Source organism: Hyaena hyaena, unplaced genomic scaffold (genome assembly GCF_003009895.1).
Source record: "Hyaena hyaena isolate Hyena2069 unplaced genomic scaffold, ASM300989v1 scaffold_1269, whole genome shotgun sequence".
Lineage (NCBI taxonomy): Eukaryota > Metazoa > Chordata > Mammalia > Carnivora > Hyaenidae > Hyaena > Hyaena hyaena.
In genome coordinates, this window is record NW_024081905.1 from 350,317 (window position 1) to 369,003 (window position 18,687).

Consider the following 18,687-nt stretch of genomic DNA (forward strand, 5'->3'; position numbering starts at 1 on the left):
GCCTTACGAGGTTGCCCCATTCACACTGCATTGCCCAGGCTCTCTTGGATTCATTATGCATTCAAAGAGAAACATTAGCTGGATAGAAGTGAAGAGAAGAAAGGTTGGGCATATCTCTTCCATCTCTTCCTTGCTCCAGAGCCACAGCTTGGGTAATTTCTGAATCCCTGTATGACTAACTATGTCTCATATTGGGCAGACCAAGTTCTCACAAATTTTGGCAACAGTTTTTCCAACACCTGCACTGGGAGTTGTATGTAAGTGATGAACCATGGGAATCTACCGCAAAAACCAAGAGCACACTTTACATGCTGTATGTTAGCCAATTTGACAATAAAATATATTAAAAAAAAAGAAAAAAGAATTATTGCCTCAAATTATAGACAATGAAAGGGGATAGTAAAATAAGAATATGTGTTTCCTGACTTTCAAATCAAGGATATATGCCTTAGATAACAAACACCTAAAGTTTCTGAAATGATTCTTTACTTGATCCAAACCATAAAGGGATGATCATTTTAAATGAGTAAACTGTTGCCAGAGAATGGAATCCAGTACAGCATGCAAACTATCATTTTAAAAAGAACTTTCACCATTTTCATTATAATATTAGTTTCAATAAATTTGTTTGATTTTTTGTCAAAGTTTTAAAAATGAACATTTCAACAATTTGAGGTAAGTGATGTTTTACAGCTTGGATAGAACACAAAGATCACCTGTTCTAACTCCCTCATTTGAAAGAGATTAAAACCTGAACTCAGGAGTTGACTATCTTGGGTACTATGGCTTATCTGCAGAGAATCCAGGATAGGAATCTAAGTCCCAAATGCTGGTTCAGTGTCGTCTCTTCTCTGACATAAATCAGACCTGATTTTCATGAAGAATATATGACTTGTTTTCATAAAATTAATTCACAGAAAGGCAGAGTCCTTTAAATGAATAAGAGCCTATATAATTTTTAATGTCACTGACATGTATACTGCTATTTTTTTTAATTGAGACAAAGTAACCATCAATTCACCTTTACCTTGGAATGTTTCTCTTAAGGGAACTCATGTAATTAAGGGCTAAAGTCTTTTTTATTGGGGTGGCTGGGTGGCTCAGTCAGCATCCGACTTGGCTCAGGTCATGATCTCATGGTCTATGAGTTCAAGACCTGCGTTGGACTGTGCTGACAGCTCAGAGCCTGGAGCCTGCTTTGGAGGCTCTCTCTCTCTCTGCCCACCCCACACCTGCTCACACTGTCTCTGTCCCTCAGAAGTTAATAAACATTAAAAAGTAAACAAATAAAATATTTTTTTATTGAGAGAGTGATAAAAGAGCTTGAACAACTAAAAAAATCCCTGCTTATTGTATGACCTTTAGCAGGGCATGACATAATTGTTAAAATTTGAAAGAGCTAAAAGAAAGTAAAGGAGTACCTAGAGAACTAGGAACCTAAATCACCTACTGCAAAATGAGTAGCAAAACTATTACCTGGAGTATTGTGAAAAATAGCAAGTGTACCTAATAAACTCATAAATCTAAGGAGATGTCTAGAAAGAATTAAAAAAATTCAACTGACTTCTTTAAATGCCTCTGATAATATATGAGAAGATAGAAAACTAACTAAAGAAGCAATTTTTCAGTTTTAGAACAAAAATGTATGCAAAAAAGGCTGCTCAGGACAGCCTTTTCAGCTAAGAAAAGATCCAAAGGTAAACAATGGCCTCAGAAGAAAGTACAAAACCTGGACAGTAAAACAGTCTCAGAATAAAGAAAAGGGTGTCGCTAACCAATCCCTTTTTTAAGATCTCAGAAAGATTTCAAAACATTCCTCACTCTTTAGCAGACAACTCACATCAGCCTCACAGTGAGCAAAGGCAGATAAAGACTTTTCTCAGAAAGAAATGTGGGAGTAAATTTTGTTTAATGGAGTGAACACCCAATAAGAATCAAAAGCAATCTGATAGAGGATCTATGCTTTTAGAAGCACTGTGAGCTTAGAAAAAAAGGGACAGAAACAGTTCAGAATGAGAGAAATTCTCAACCTTGTACACACAGGAAGCACACTAAGAAAGCTATTCTGCTACAAACATTGACATGGACCATTTGTTTGAAGTAAGATAGGAAGACTCAGAAGACTGAATGAAGATACCAAAAGACCAGTTGATGACTTAGAAATGGGACTAGGCTCTAACCAAGGACCTGGAAACATATGCTTAGTTGAATTTTAGAATTACTGTGGACTAGTCCTATTGAACAGAACTGTCTATTAAGCCTATCTTATGTCTAGCTCAAGAGGGTATGTTACATGAGAGAAGGGGAGATGCGTGCCCCTTTATTTCAAAGGTCTGATTAAGAGTAACAAAACTCAAGAAATTGTACCTGAAGAGTCTCTTCTGCCCTAGACCTAATTAAGATGACAAGGTCCTGGATATTCATATTTTGGTGGTCTTAAAAAGGGGTTAATGTATTTTTTCATGTAAGAAGAATGTAAATATGATCTATTGAGAGGACTGACTATGGTAAATTAAAGATTACTGCAAATCCTTCATACTTCATTGAATGACAGATTCTTTTTCTCCTCCTTTGAACTTCTATAGTTGCTTTGATAAATGTAATATCCTAGAAGTAATGCAAAACTGATACTATATACTTCCCTGGACATAGATGTTAAGAGAACTATGGTTTCTCATAAACTGGAGTTGATATGTAAGAAATCTAATAAACCTAGAAATCTGCCAGGCTAACTACAATAAGTGGCTCTAAAAAAGGAGCCACGGTCAAGGGGTGGGGGTGGGGGGGTTGTTGGGAACCAGCTGATACCCAGTAGTTCCAGACAAGCTATCCCAGTTACCCTAGTTAATTCAGCTGATACACTGGAAGAGAAACAAGAGAAACAAGCCCCACTGTCTTATGTCTGAATTCCAGTGTCTTAGAACTGTGCAATAAAATAATAATAAATCATTAGTTTCAGCCACCAAGTTTTGATGTAAGTTATTATGCAACAATGGATAACCACAGCACACATCTGTGGATTGATAACGTGCAGAATATATTGTGGCTTGCAAAGAGTATACAATGTTCACTGAAGATGAGAAATAACTAATAAAATAGTATTTTCTACTCCCTATATTATGAAGCTCATTTATTGAAGTGGACATGATTCATGAGAAAACATGTCAGTAATTTGACAAAATATAGTTATTAGTCCTAAAAACAATTTTTAAATCTTTATTTTGAGAGAGAGAGAGAGAGAGAGAGAGAGAGAGAATGAATATGAGCAGGGAAGTGCAGAGAGAGAAGAAGAGAGAATCCCAAGCAGGATCCACACTGTCAGTGCAGAGCCCTATGCAGGGCTCGATCCCACAAAAGATGAGATCATGACTTGAGCTGAAATCAAGAGTCAGATGCTTAACTGACTGAGCAACCCAGGCATCCTTAAAAACAATTTTTAAAATGAAAGGAATTTACTCCATCAGACAATATACTGTGTCAATTAATGAAGAAGCAGTAAATTCTAATAAGCTGGGTTATATTCAATTATATAATTTGAAATCACAGATCATAACACCTTAGACACATCTAATTATATTTTTCAAGCAGAAAAGGGGGCCCATATTGAGTTTCTGATTGCAATTCACGCCCTGCAAGTAGTTCTCAATTTCTCTTTGCCTATTCTTACAACTGAATCATCTCAACTGTTCATGATTTGTTTGGGTATTTTGTTTCTTTTTTGTTTTTCTCTCTAAGTAGACATGTTCCTAACCTATATGAGTCAGCATTGCAATGTATTTAACATCACAAAATTATACCTATATGCATATACTTTTATCTGTAATTACAACTAGGTGTTTAGAAATATACTGAAAATGTCACAAAAAGGTATGTTACATAGTCATGAACATTCATCAAAAAATTGGTAAAGAGTGTTTCTCAGGCAGTCTCAGCTCTGGAGATAGGCAGAGGTGTGTCAAATATTCTTGTGTCTCTAAGCACCTACACACAGAAGTCAGATGACACACACACACACAAGAAAGGAGCTTAAAGCAGAATGAACTTGAGAAAACCACTGCAGCCGCCTGGGCCAAACTGCAGTCTTCCCAGGTTTTCAATTTCTGGGGCTCAGTTTGCAGTGCTCAGGCTGAGCTCTCAAAGGCCATGAGTTTATGCTGCCCTTCTTCAAATGTAGAGTGCTTGCTCTCTCTTAAGGTGAGCAACCTGATTTAATGCACCTCAGTCAATACCCCGTGACAAGTCTTTGACAAGTATGGGCACATGAGCAATGTGTATATCCTGCAGGACCACCTCATAAGAGTCCGTGGTTTTGCCTTCATCCAATTCCCTAACAAGTGCCATACCAAGGTTGCCATGGACACCCAACACAGAATGGTGCTGGATGGCCAGGAATTGCAAGTGCAGATGGTGTTTGCCTGCTAGATTCCCATCATGGTCACCGCTGCTGGAGAACTCCTCCCCACAGGTACAAATGCCAGTTAAAGCCCAAAGCATCAATGCTGTTCCAAAAGTAGAAATTGATCCTGATTTCAGGGCAGATCTGGCTTCAGCCATGCAAAGTCTCAAACTTGCTCTTACAGTGGATCATCATGAACCTCTGTATCCAGATCTATTTAACGATCCAAATCCAAGTCCTCCTCGGTGTCCAGTTCTTCCCCAACCAGGTCCAAGTCTAGATCCGGAAGCCGTCCACCAGAAAGGAAATCCAAGTCCAGACTGTAATCTAAGAATCTCTTCAAGTTTCCTGAAGAGAAAGGAGTAGTGCCCTCTTAGGGATCATTCTGCAAGCAACCTAACCGAGCACTCAGAAATGGAAACGGATTTTGATTTATATTTCCCTGATGATGAGTGACGCTGAGCAACATTTCATGTGTCTCTTGGCCATCTGGATGTCCTCTTTGGAGAAATGTCTGTTCATGTCTTCTGCTCATTTTTTCACTGGATTATTTGTTTTTCGGGTGTGGAGTTTGGTGAGTTCCTTATAGATTCTGGATATTAGCCCTTTATCCGATATGTCATTTGCAACTATCTTTTCCCATTCCATTGGTTGTTTATTAGCTTTGTTGATTGTTTCCTTTGCCATGCAAAGGTTTTTATCCTGATGAGGTCCCAATAGTTCATTTTTACTCTTGATTCCCTGGCCTTTGGGGATGTGTCGAGTAAGAAATTGTTGCGGCTGAGGTCAAGGAGGTTGTTTTCTGCTTTCTCCTCTAGGGTTTTTATGGTTTCCTGTCTCACATTCAGGTCCTTCATCCATTTTGACTTTATTTTTGTGTATGGTGTAAGAAAGTGGTCTAGTTTCCTTCTTCTGCATGTTGCTGCCCAGTTCTCCCAGCACCACCTGTTAAAGAGGCTGTCTTTTTTCCATTGGATACTCTTTCCCGCTTTGTCAAAGATTAGTTGGCCGTATATTTGTGGGTCCAATTCTGAGTTCTCTATTCTATTCCATTGCTCTATGTGTCTGTTTTTGTGCCAATACCATACTGTCTTGATGATGACAGCTTTGTAGTAGAGGCTAAAGTCTGGGATGGTGATGCCTCCCGTTTTGGTCTTCTTCAATATTACCTTGGCTATTCGGGATCTTTTGTGGTTCCATACAAATTTTAGGATAGTTTTTTCTAGCTTTGAGAAGAAGGCTGGTGCAATTTTGATTGGGATTGCATTGAATGTATAGATTGCTTTGGGTAGTAATGACATTTTAACAATATTTATTCTTCTGATCCATGAGCATGGAATGGAATGTTTTTCCATGTCTTTATGCCTTCTTCAATTTCCTTCATAAGTTTTCATCATACAAATCTTTTACATCTTTGGTTAGGTTTATTCCTAGGTATTTTATGGGTTTTGGTGCAATTGTGAATGGGATCCATTTCTTGATTTGTCTTTCTGTTGCTTCATTGTCGGTGTATAAAAATGCAACTGATTTCCGTACATTGATTTTGTACCCTGCAGTTTTGCTGAATTCTTGGATCAGTTCTAGCAGTCTTTTGGTGGAGTCTGTTGGGTTTTCCATGTAGAGTATCATGTCATCTACAAAAAGCGAAAGTTTGCCTTCATCTTTGCCAATTCTGATGCCTTTTATTTCCTTTTGTTGTCTGATGGCTGATGCTAGGACTTCCAGTACTATGTGAAACAACAGTGGTGAGAGTGGACATCCCTGTCGTGTTCCTGATCTCAGGAGGAAAGCTCTCAGTTCTTCCCCATTGAGGATGATATTAGCTGTGGGCTTCTCATAAATGGCTTTTATGATGTTTAAGTACATTCTTTCCATGCCGACTTTCTCAAGGGTCTTTATTAAGAAGGATGCTGTATTTTGTCAAATGCTTATTCTGCATCTATCGACAGGATCATATAGTTTTTATCTTTTTTGTTAATGTGATGTATCGCATTAATTGATTTGAAAATACTGAACTAGCCCTGTAACCGAGGAATGAATCCCACTTGATCATGGTGAATAATTCTTTTTATATGCCATTGAATTCGATTTGCTAGTATCTTGTTGAGGATTTTTGCATCTGTATTCTTCAAGGATATTGGCCTATAGTTTTTTTGTTTTTTTTTGTTTTGTTTTGTTTTTTCTGGGTCTCTGTCTGGCATGGGAATCAAAGTGATGCCTAAATGTCCATCAACTGATGAATGGGTCAAGAAAATGTGGTTTATCTATACAATGCTAATCTACAGGGCAATGAGAAAGAATGAAATCTGGCCATTTGTAGCAACGCAGATGGAACTGGAGGGTATTATTCTAAGTGAAATAAGTCAGTCAGAGAAGGACAGATATCTAATATTTTCACTCATATGTGGATCTAGAGAAGCTTAAGAGTAGACCATGAGGGAGGGGAAGGGGAAAAAATAGTTAAGGAGAGGGAGGGAGGCAAACCATAAAGAGTATTAAATACTGAGAACAAACAGGGTTGATGGGGTGGGGGAAAAGGGAAAATGGGTGAAGGGCATGGAGGAGGGCACTTGTTGGGATGAGCACTGGGTGTTATATGGAAACCAACTTGACAATAAACTATTTAAGAAAAAAAAAAGACAATAAACTATAAAAAAATCAAAGAAAAAAAAAGCCACTAAGGTTGATGTAATTTATGTGCATGCGCTATTTGCCTTTAGATCTAAATGGGAATCCAGACATGCATTTGTATAAAAACATTTCAGGTATAAACAACTGATTTTTTAATGGCCTATCAAATACAGCTCTCATTTTTTATGTATTTTTGAGTACTAGACACAGTTGTATAGCATCTGAGTAATGCTGGTTAGCTGTTAAGGTGGTATTTTGTAGTATAGAATGCTTGGCTATTTCATATTTTCTCCTGTTAGCTCCTATATAAGGATGATGTGCTACAAAGAAACAAATGGCAATCCAGTTTATTAAAAAGTCTGATGATTATACTTGCAGTCACCCAGGCCTTGTATGTATATGTAACAGAGCATACAGCAAGTATATCTAGAAGATGATAAATATGCCTTTATTTTTCCACTCACCCCTAAAATGGTAAATCTGATCATCTTTATTTGTGAATTTAAATATGAAAAATGTTAAGAAGAAAATAATTTGTTAACTTGGTAAGTAATAATAACTTGCTTAAAATAATTTGTTAACTTGGTAAGTAATAATAACTTGCTTTACCTTTTTACTTACACTTATACTGTACTGTAACTACCTTCCAAAAATTTAATTAAAACATTCTCCCTAGTGCTTTAAAAATTAAGATTTGTTGTGATTATATTTTCATTCATAAAATGTGGAACAAAAAAATATTAAGGTCATCCATCTCAAGTGTCTTATAAACAAAAATGTTAAGACAATGCAGTATCAACCTTCAGAGATCCAAGGCATAGATATTTTAACTTAGAAACCTAAAATCAAAGTCATACACATATGCTATTACCTCAAGGCTTTGATCCCCAAGCTTGTCATGATCTTGCCTGGTTCTGCTCTGAATCATCTGGAATTGCCTTCTGTGGCTCAATACTCCATTTCAACTTATTGGCTTTGAATTAATGTTCTCAGAGACAGTTATTCCTGGATTGACATCAGTATTTTGACCTGCTCTGATTCTCTTGCCTCTGTGTTAGCTCAACATTGCTGCACTAACTTAAAATCCCTACTCACCTTTTCTTCTGTACTTCATGGTTGTCAATCCAGCACTATGGTTCAGGTGTTCTTTTTAATTCCCACTGCCCAAGTCTCTGTCTAAGCAACTGACTAAATCAAACTCTGAAAAATAGATTCAACCTTCTCACATTAGAGTTTCAGAAATTAGAGTCTAGAGAGTTTAAATGATTGGGCAAATAATGAATTAATGATTACTCTTCAACCTGGGTCTCTAAATTCTTAATCCAATACTCTTTCCTATATATTGAATTATGTCAAGTATATTGCTTTTTTTTTATTTTTTTAATGTTTTCATTTATTTCTGAGAGAGAGAGAGAGAGAGAGAGAGAGAGAGAGAAGACAGTGTGAGCAGGGGAGGGTCAGAGAGAGAGGGAGACACAGAATCTGAAACAGGCTCCAGGCTCTGAGCTGGCTGTCAGCACAGAGCCCAACGTGGGGCTTGAACCCACGGTCCATGAGAACATGACCTGAGCCGAAGTCAGACGCTTAACCGACTGTGCCACCCAGGCGCGCCATGTATTGCTTTTAAATACACGGAATTCAAATAATGTTTGAGAAACCAACTGTGATGTTTGATAACAAATATTAAAAACAGGACTTAAGTGGTAACACTGTAGCAACATCTTAATGTTTGAGATGAGTTACATTCACATTGCAAAGGAAACTTCAAAACTTAAGCGAAATGGAGCTATTAGTAGTACCTAGAAACTATACCTGAGCCAATAGTTACTAACCTAACCAAACATCTGTTTAAAGTTTCCTAATCACACCACACCTATATGCGTATGTACACACACAAGCACACACCTACTCACACTAATTAAGATTTTGCTAAACGCAGGCATCCTAAAAATCCCACCAAGGAGCTAATTGGTCACATATAACATTATCTCACTCTTTAATAAGGTATCAGTAAAAGATATTTTAGTTCACACCAGAACCATTCTGTTTCTTAATATAAACCAAATGCTCAGTGGTAATCTACTTCAGAACATTTTCTCTTCGGTTGAGAATTAAATGAGCATTACTGGGTCAATGTACCAGAATACATTATATAATATATGAAATACATATGAAAATATAAACATTTTAAAAGGATCTGGTACGGAGAAGTAAGAAATTTAATAAAATGAACTTATGTGCCTAATCAGATTTAAATCATAATCAAATGAAAATGAGTGCTCATTTATTTCAACTTAATTACATATAATTTCAGTGCCTAATACTTATTAAATAAATGACAGAAAAATCTGTATTATTTTTTCATAAAAGACGGAACCCAATTAAACCTACATAAACATGTTAACTTTATAAAGTGGACAATAGCAAATGAGTTTTATGTGACAAATTTATTAAAAATTACTTTTTGACATCTGGTTAGATCACTGATCCTATCACTTTCTTGCTACAGCTATAAGGAATCTTCAAATTTTAAGTGACAGAAATCCTACACAAGCTTTACATTAAAAAAAAGAAAGAAGGAAATACATTGGTTTACAGATCTAAAAATCCTAAGGCACGTCTAGCTTCAGGAATTGCTCAAAAATATTTTTAGGTATCTAGCCCTTTCTCCATCTGTGTTTTCCTCTGTCTCTTTATAGTGATTTTCATCATTCTCGGTACACAAAATAGCCACAAGCATCTTTAGGTTTACATCCTACCAGCTTAGCAACCACAGCAGAAAATAATTTTTCATTTTCTATAGTTACAGATAACATTTAAGATTTTACTTTTATTACTTTTATTTTTTTTAATGTTTATTTTTGAGAGAGAAACAGAGCACAAGCAGGGGAGGGGGCAGAGAGAGAGGGAGACACAGAATCCAAAGCAGGCCCCAGGCTCTGAGCTGTCAGCATAGAGCCCAGGGCTCAAACTCACAAACCTTGAGATCATGACCTGAGCCAAAGTCAGATACTTAACCAACCAAACCACCTAGGTGCCCCACAGACTTTACTTTCAAATACACTTTTGGTTACAAGCCCATACTTAAACCAGCTACCATAACCAGCAATTTGAGATACGCGGATTAGACATGGCTGCATCCCATGTCCTTACCTTTTTCTATGGCAGTGAATTCAGCTAAACTTATACCAAGTGGACTAAGATTGAAGAATGGATTTTTCCCTCAAGAAAATCAGGGTGCTATTATCATAAGTACGTTAAGTGAAAACTAAGCAGGCAAAGCCAAAATCCATAATCTGTTCTCAAAAAATAATAAAACATCTTAATCTGTGCCCTATTTCTTTCATTTTTTAAAATATAATTTATTGTCAAATTGGTTTCTATACAACACCCAGTGCTCATCCCAACAAGTGCCTTCCTCAATGCCCATCACCCATTTTTTTAATATTTGTTTATTTGAGACAGAGAGACAGAGAGAGAACACAAGCAGGGGAGGGACACAGAGAGAAGGACAGAGGGTCCCAAGCCACTCTGCACTGACAGCAGAGAAGAGAGCACTGATGTGGGGGGAGAGGGTTGAATTCAGGAACCATGAGATCATGACCTGAGCCAAAGTCTGTCACTCACCTGATTGAGCCATCCAGGGGCCCCATGTGCTCTATTCTTGTAGGAAAAAAAATCAAAATTCAATTTATAGTCTGTGTCAATTATTCCTTCTGTGATTAATTTCACAGAATTTCCACACCAACTCTAAAACTATGGCCACAGTTCCCCAAAGAAGCCAAGGTCTTGCAAGTTTATTCCCTCAGTCTGACACAGACTCTCTTCACCAACACATGCCCAACTGCCACTTTCTACCAGTAGAAACTTACAATTATATCTAAAGATCCATATTTAAATGTAGTATCTCTGAAATATTTCTCAACTCCCATTAAATAATCATCATATAGTTTCTTGTACTTACACAATAGTACAGATATAAATCTCTTATAGCATATAATATATTGTATTTTCATAGTTTCTATGTGACTTTCCATCACCTGGAGTATAAATTACTTGGGAGTACTTTATTTTGCAATATTTGACATATCTCTAGTGGACATTAACTGATTCAGTTTATGTTGGACAGATTAATTATTAAATAAATCCAAGTGAAAAATGTTTAAAATTTCATAGCTAAATCTTGTATTTACAGGAACAACTTGAATAAAGGATTCCAAAACAACTGTTAAGTGGGGCTGATAGTACTAATGAGTCCAAAAACTCTTGGAGGTCTCCTTTAGATAGATAACATTGCAAATGAGCATTATTCTCACCATACCATCCTAAATTGCACTAACCTACATAGAACAAAATCAGCAATATCACTACACAATTATAGTAGGCAAAATAATTGTTATAGATATGTTTCAAAAGTGCCTACGATTTCTGTGGCTAGATTTAAGTAATATTTATAATATTTATGAGAAAGGAGAACAAAAAATGAAACTATGCTTTTGTGGAGAATTCCTTAAGGAAATGACCAGAAAACCTGTCAAAGTTTTTGCTTGTTTGTTTTTAAGTTCATTTATTCATTTTTGAGAGAGACAGAGAGAGGGAACGAGAGAATGCAGGAGGGGCAGAGACAGAGAATCCAAAGCAGACTCCTTGGAGTCAGCTCAAGAGCCTGATATAGGCCTCTAACTCATGAACTGTGAGATCAATGCCCTGAGGTGAAATTAAGAGTTGAATGCTTAATAAACTGATCCACCCAGACACCCCTTTTTGTTTGTTTTGACAAAAGCTTAAGGGAGAGTATAATTAAAGATAAGGCTATTAAGAGTGAAATAGGATAAAAAATATATTTAAAAAATAATAAAAATAATTTTAAATGATAAAATAATAAAAATTAAAAAATAAAAAAAATTAAAAAATAAACATAACTTTAAAAAAAAGAGTGAAAAGGAAAAGACCCAACTAAAGAAATTCAGGCATGGCCCTGGTAAATTATCAAAAAGTTTTGGCTTTCTTAATATCTATGATCTGAGGAGTTCATGAGGAGAAAAGAGAGAGTTCTGTGGGCTCGTCACAATAAGAATTGCTTCACTACACTAGAATGACTTGCGTGCGCGTGCGACATTTTGCAGTAGGCCATCATACGTCATGTAACTAGTTACATTTGTGTTCTTTAATGTAACATACAAATAAATAGAGCATATCAGGACTGGGAAAAGCCATCTGAACACCTGAAAAGACTCTTGTGTGGGTAAAAGAAGGTAGGATAGTGCTGATTTTGAACGAAACGAAACCTACCCTGAATTCAGTCCCTAGTTGGTAATAATGGCGAGTATAATGGTTGCCTAGGCAACGAGGCCTAGCAAGCTCCGGCATGTAGCGGTTCTCCGCTACGGACTCTTGGACTCCTAGCCGCAGCTGGACTACGGTGAGAGAGGAGGCGCCTATGCGAAAGCCAATCCAATGGAAACGGAGAGATAATCCAGTTATTGTATTGCACATGTTTTATATATAAATATATAATATTTACTATAATTAATAATTATATAATATATTATTTATATAATTATTAATTATACAACATATAATTATATAATAATATAAAATACAATATGTAAATATATTATATATTATGTTATATATATTAATTTATATATACTTATATATAAATTAAAATCTGGTTATTGTATTTCAACAGCCTGTCATAAAAGTCAGATATTTTTCATGTTTTCGTAAAAATGGAAAATACAGATTCTGACGAAGAAGATGGATCTGCGGCCCGGCTCCAAAGTCAGATGGACCGATTGGTCCGCGAAGAAAACTTTTATGAATTTGTAAATAACCTGAGTGAAGAAGACTACAAGCTTATGAGGGATAACGATTTGTTAGGCATCCCCGGTGAAAGTACATTAGAAGAGTTGCTGAAGAGACTTCAACAAATTAAAGAAAATCCACTGGAAAACTCAGAGGAAAATACAGGTATATTTCATTTTTTAGAGAGGGAGACTAAAACCGGATGGGTAAGGAACTTCATAATTGTGTCAGCCAAAGACGATTCAGAAATGGCACACGTTAATTTGGAGCTAAGCAATTTCTCATTAAAGAGGACTTGATAATTTTTCAGTATTTACTTGATTTTCAATGAGAAATGTTGATAGTTTTTTTTCCCCAGTTCACATTTGGGTTAGTTTAATTGGGAAACAGTGTGAAATAGCCTATTGATATATTTCTTAGTTTCTACCTCAACTGAAAGTTCCTCTCACTTCCTATTTTTGTTATATGGCCTTCCTAACTAGCAAAAAAAAAAAGAAAAAATTGTATATGCTATTTAACCTGTGGTAATTTTTCCCCCAACCCCCAAGGAATGTTTCACAATGTCTTGTGATATTTTTGGTTGTCAAAAATGATGAGTGGGTGTTACTGGGAAATAGCGGGCAGAGGCCAAGGATCTTACAATGTATAAGATAGCTCCCTAAAACAGAGAGTTGCTCAGCACCAAAATGTCAACAGTGCCACAGGTGAGAAATCCTGCTCTAACCCCAGGTCTGGTGCTTCACCCCTAGTGTGAAATAGAGAATTTTACTATCTAATGAAGAGGGTATATAACAGTTTGGTTCTTAAATATGACCTCAAATGTACTATGCAAGATTCAGTCTATTTATTTGCTCTGACCTTCAATTTCATGTCAATTCAAAATATTGGTAACATTAAGAAGTAGTAAAAAATTTTTACTTATTTATTTTTTAATTTTTTAATATATTTGAGAGTGAGACAGCATGAACGGGGAAGAGGGGGAAAGTAAGGGAGACACAGAATCCAAAGCAGGCTCCAGGCTCTGAGCTGTTAGCACAGAGCCAGATGTGAGATTGTGACCTGAGCGGAAGTCAGATGCTTAACTGACTGAGCCACCCAGGCACCCGCTGAATGAATCTTCTAATGAATGTATTACTGGATTCAGTTTGCTAATATTTTGTTAAGGTTTTTTACACCTTAACTGACCGAGCCACGCAGGTGCCCCCCCCCCTTTTAGAAGTATTCAAATACTTTTAAACCTATAATCTTTATTTAAATTTGGGCAATGGCTACAAGTCTTATATTTAAAAAAAAAAACTTTATATGTTATCATAAGCACTTAAGAGCCTAGAAGAAGTAATGTTATGGCTAATGAGAATTAGGCAGTAATGTAAATGAGCCTAAAATACTAGCACTGTACCTTAACCTTGCTTAACTGTATTGGTGTTTTGACAGTAGAGTGAAAAAAATGTTATGTCTTGACTTTCCTCCCACAGTGGTACACAAGCCCATGTATATGGTGAAATACTGAAAATAGACTTGCTCCAGATTCCCTTTGAAAACATAAAAAAGATTCTCTAAATTTATCTGCAACTATCTCTTTTGAGAAGGATCTCAAACTTTCCTGCCTTACTTGTAAATCTAGAAAATGTAGTTTACAAAATATTAACTCTACATATGTGAAATCTGTTTAAAATACCTGCGTACAAAAGTTCTTATTTTTTTCTTTGCTTTTGAAACAGTTTCAGAGTGCTATTCTATGATGGTTCTACTTTTGGTAGTTCCTTTATGCCCCCACTTCTTTTTGTTAACAGGTGGAGGAGAGTCTTCTGACAACAGTGGTGAGTATGTATTAGACTGGCTGAACATTTTCGGACAAACAGAATATGTGACAAGTGGGCAAAGAGAAAACCAATACTGGGAAGAAATAAGCCAGATTAATTCAGACAGTAATGATTCCACATTCAGTTTAGAAGTAAATTCTAACCCTAATAATGGGAGCCCAAATCCAGAGAATGAATATGTAGCATCTACCAGATCTCCCAGAACATACAACAGTGAAAACAGTGAAAGTCAAGTGGAAAACACACAATCTGAATCAACATTTATAAGATCACCTGGATCAGAACAAAGTACAACTGAAGCATTAATACAAGTCCCAGTTACCAGAGGTCAGCAAAGAGTAAGAAGCAGGAGCCCTGACCGTCGGAGAACCAGAGCTAGGACTGAAAGTCCAGCTCCAAACAGAATGAGTGAACTTTTACGAAGATTTCATTATAGTATAACATCTCCGACTTTTGAGCAGCCTCCGGTAAATGAAACTGAGAGATTTTCTAGGACTCAGCACCAAGAAACATCAAGACAGCAAATAACTGAACTTGAGCTGCAAAATAGGGGTCTTCGTGCAACTTCTGGAACAAGCAGTACACTTCAAGAAGAACGCTTTCAAGACACAACCAATGATGGTGAATCTTGGAGACCGGGACAGATAAATCCAACTATACTGCTCAATCGTGAAGTAGGACAAGTTCATCCTAGGGCATATTCTCAGATAGACAGCATAGCTACCAGAACTCACTTAACATCTGAGACACCAAACAATGGTGTCACTTTAGAAAGTGAACAAGGAGGACTTGGGCATACATTTCCACATTCTGAGCAGGCAGATGCAAGCGCTTATTCCAGGAATGCCAGAATTCCTCCTCTTCATGTCATTCTAACTATTGGTTTCAATGATGTATTACCTTCTGCAATTCAGGGCACATTAAGGCAGGCAGTGACAGGATCTAGTGACTTAAGTGGTAACCTGTGGGACAGTGACACTGATTTAGTGCACAGTGTCTCACGCCTGAGTCCAAACATGGAAAGGGAAGAGTCACCAAATCAAAGATATGCTTCTGATGCTAGGACTCATTCTGATTGCAGTTCAAATCCTAGTTCTGATTTCCATTCATGTTCCACATTGATTTCTAGTTCAAGCTCCAATTACATGTCTAGTTTCAATTCTACTCCTATGTCCAGTTCCAGCTCCAGTGATGAATATTCAGAAATTAGCTCAGTGATATTTGAAGGCAGTAACTACATAAGCTTACCACTAGACTCACCATCAGAAACCAGGCAAGAAAATAGATCTATAAGCCCACTAACATTTGATGACAGTGACTCCCAGGCTTCCCTTATTCTGGACCAGGCTTTCCTCTTAAATCAAGATGATTATGACCAACATAAAGGACTTACCAAAGCACAGACTGACAGCTTGGCTATAAGATCTTTTGGTGAAGGCTGTGCATTAAAAGCCTGTAGCATCTGCATCACTGAGTACACAGAAGGCAACAAACTTCGCATCCTACCTTGCACCCATGAATTTCATGTCCACTGTATCGATCGTTGGCTGTCGGAGAACTCCACCTGTCCTATTTGTCGTAGGGAAGTAGTAGGGTCTGCTGAAAGAGAAAATTCTAATTGAGATCTGAATTCTCAGCTCAGTTGAGAATTCTGAGCTCAGTTGCTGAGAATGGACAAACAATAGTCACCTGCTTATGTCCACTTCTGGAGTGATGCTTAAATAAAATAATTTAAATCTAATCTAAAATTGAATCCAAATATAACAATCTGAATGGAATTATAGGTTCTTAAAGGAATGATTGGAATTTGTCCAGTTTCTGTTCTATACTAAAAAAAAAAAGAATATTATCCTATCTGACAGCAAAAACTAATTTCAAACTATAGTAGATCACTGAATTTCAAAAGAAACTTAGCAGGTACACTGGGGTAGAATGTCCCCGATTCCATGAGACCATTAATATGATATAATCAATACAGATCGATCCTAGTAGTCTTATAGAGTCATGTAAATGCCAGATATCTCATAGCACTGTCCTATCTTAGATGTGCATATGAAGAAACAGGAACACAACCAAAATAATTAAGAAGTTAAGAATTTATTAGTCACACACATAAAAAATTTATGTTACATTCAAAGAATGCTGTAAAAAGCTTTAAAAGCTTTGTCTTCCTACCTCTCTTCCCAGCAGTTTATATCACTCCCTAATACTACCTTAAATTTCTCCCATTTTCCTCTACCAATGTATCAGTTAAGGTCCTGGGCAAAAATTGACAGTATACTTGAAAAAGGTGATGGAAGAGCACTTAATGAAGAGACTACTAAAAATGTATAAAGAATGAAAGGAAACCAAGAGATGTTACCCTAGTCTAGCAACTGTGAGAAGCCAATATTATCACCACTAGGCTTCAAGGGGCATAGAGAAGTAGTAGTTCCTGCAACCCAGAGTGTCCTGTAGTTGTAGCAAAAGACCATCCAACAAGATCTGTGACCTTAGATGAACAAAAGGCAGCCAATGCCAACCTAAAACTTGGAGTGAAGGATCATGGAAATAAATACAAATACCCTTACCTTTCTTTGCTCTTGATTTCTAATATCCTGTTGGTAGTTTACATTAGCCAAACCCAACCTGAGGAAAACAGTAAGAGAGACTGGTAGATGAAGCTGATAAAGGTCAGCTTCCTGAAATCACAAAGCAGGGTAGCGAAGGATGGCCAGTGGATCCAAAGGGCAGATCAGAGACCATCTACCACAACCAGCATTCCCAATTCTCTACAAACTCTGTATGCTTTCTTGCCTCTAACTCTTGCCCTCCATTCTGCTCTTTGACTTAGCTCTTTAACAATCCCCTCTTTCAATTTTCCTTTCATCTACTCAGAGCTGGCACCATGAAGGAAAAAACAAGTACATTTTATCTTTAGAAGTGATGAGATGATGAGATGATAAACCCACAGAATTTAATTACATTGCTTTTAAACACATCACATTTGGTTTGCTGTGACTGTAAACTACTAAGGAAAGAAGCCAGTATCGGTATTTCTTCAATGTTTGTTTTATAAACATATTCAAGTTTAAATTTCTTTTTATTTATAAGTTTAGTTCATATATTTTTAAAAAACTTATCCTTAATTTTTATAGTGTCTTAGGGTTTATATATCTTGATGTTTATGTGAGTGATCCAAAACACCCAATTACTGCTTAGAGCCTCCCATGTTGCATTCTGAAAGCTTTAAGGTAAAAAGGTAAAACTCAAGTTCAAAAACATGCCTACCTAATTCAATTTTAGCTGTCCCCATAAAAGTATCACAAAGCCATGACAGTTTAAAATCAAAATTAAGGTCATGCTTTCTTTCCAATCCAAACATAGTGAAGGCTTTTCCTCCTAATTCAGCCAGAAAACGCTGGAGATTTGGGGTGGGGGGGTTGTTCTGTTGTTGCTATTTTTGTTGTTGTTTTGTATATTGGCCAAACCAGCAAAATTTTCTTAAAATTTCCAATCTTGGCTTAGGTGATAGTACATTGTATTATAACCAAAGCAATAGTCATAAATATTGTAGAATGTGCAACCTATATAAATATGGGCAATGTTACGTATAAACCTGTTCTAAAAATTTAAAGTCGGAATCATCACTAACTTTTATTTTCTATGTGAATTGTTGGCAGCCACAGTACTTACACAGAAACATGAAATATAAATGGGGAGTGTGGATGCTGTCTTTTGATATATCTTTGAGCTAGAATATTTTTCACACAGAAGATATGTGAGTGGCTGGAAATGAAGTATTTTTTTAATGTTTTATTTTTGAGAGATGGGGGGTAGGGGACAGGATCCAAAGCAGGCTCTGTGCTGACAGCAGCAAGCTCCATGCAGGGATCAAACTCACAAAAGGTGAGATCATGACTCGAGCTGAAGCTGGACACTTAACTGACTGAGCCAACAAAGAGCCCTCAGAAATGAACCCTTGAATGAACCTCTGAAATAAATTCACATTAAATTCTGAAAGTTGTCTGAATATTCTGATTGTTACTG

General features: G+C 36.7%; 1 protein-coding gene across 1 annotated transcript; it reads left to right on the top strand.

Annotated features, from left to right (window-relative positions):
- The first annotated feature begins 12,759 nt into the window (after positions 1 to 12,759).
- On the top strand, positions 12,760 to 16,368 carry LOC120224854 (E3 ubiquitin-protein ligase RLIM-like). Its single transcript, XM_039223094.1, has 2 exons — positions 12,760 to 13,000; positions 14,629 to 16,368. Exons 1-2 carry the CDS (start codon positions 12,760 to 12,762, stop codon positions 16,278 to 16,280), a joined length of 1,893 nt encoding a protein of 630 aa, XP_039079025.1. The 3' UTR covers positions 16,281 to 16,368.
- Positions 16,369 to 18,687: the final 2,319 nt, after the last annotated feature.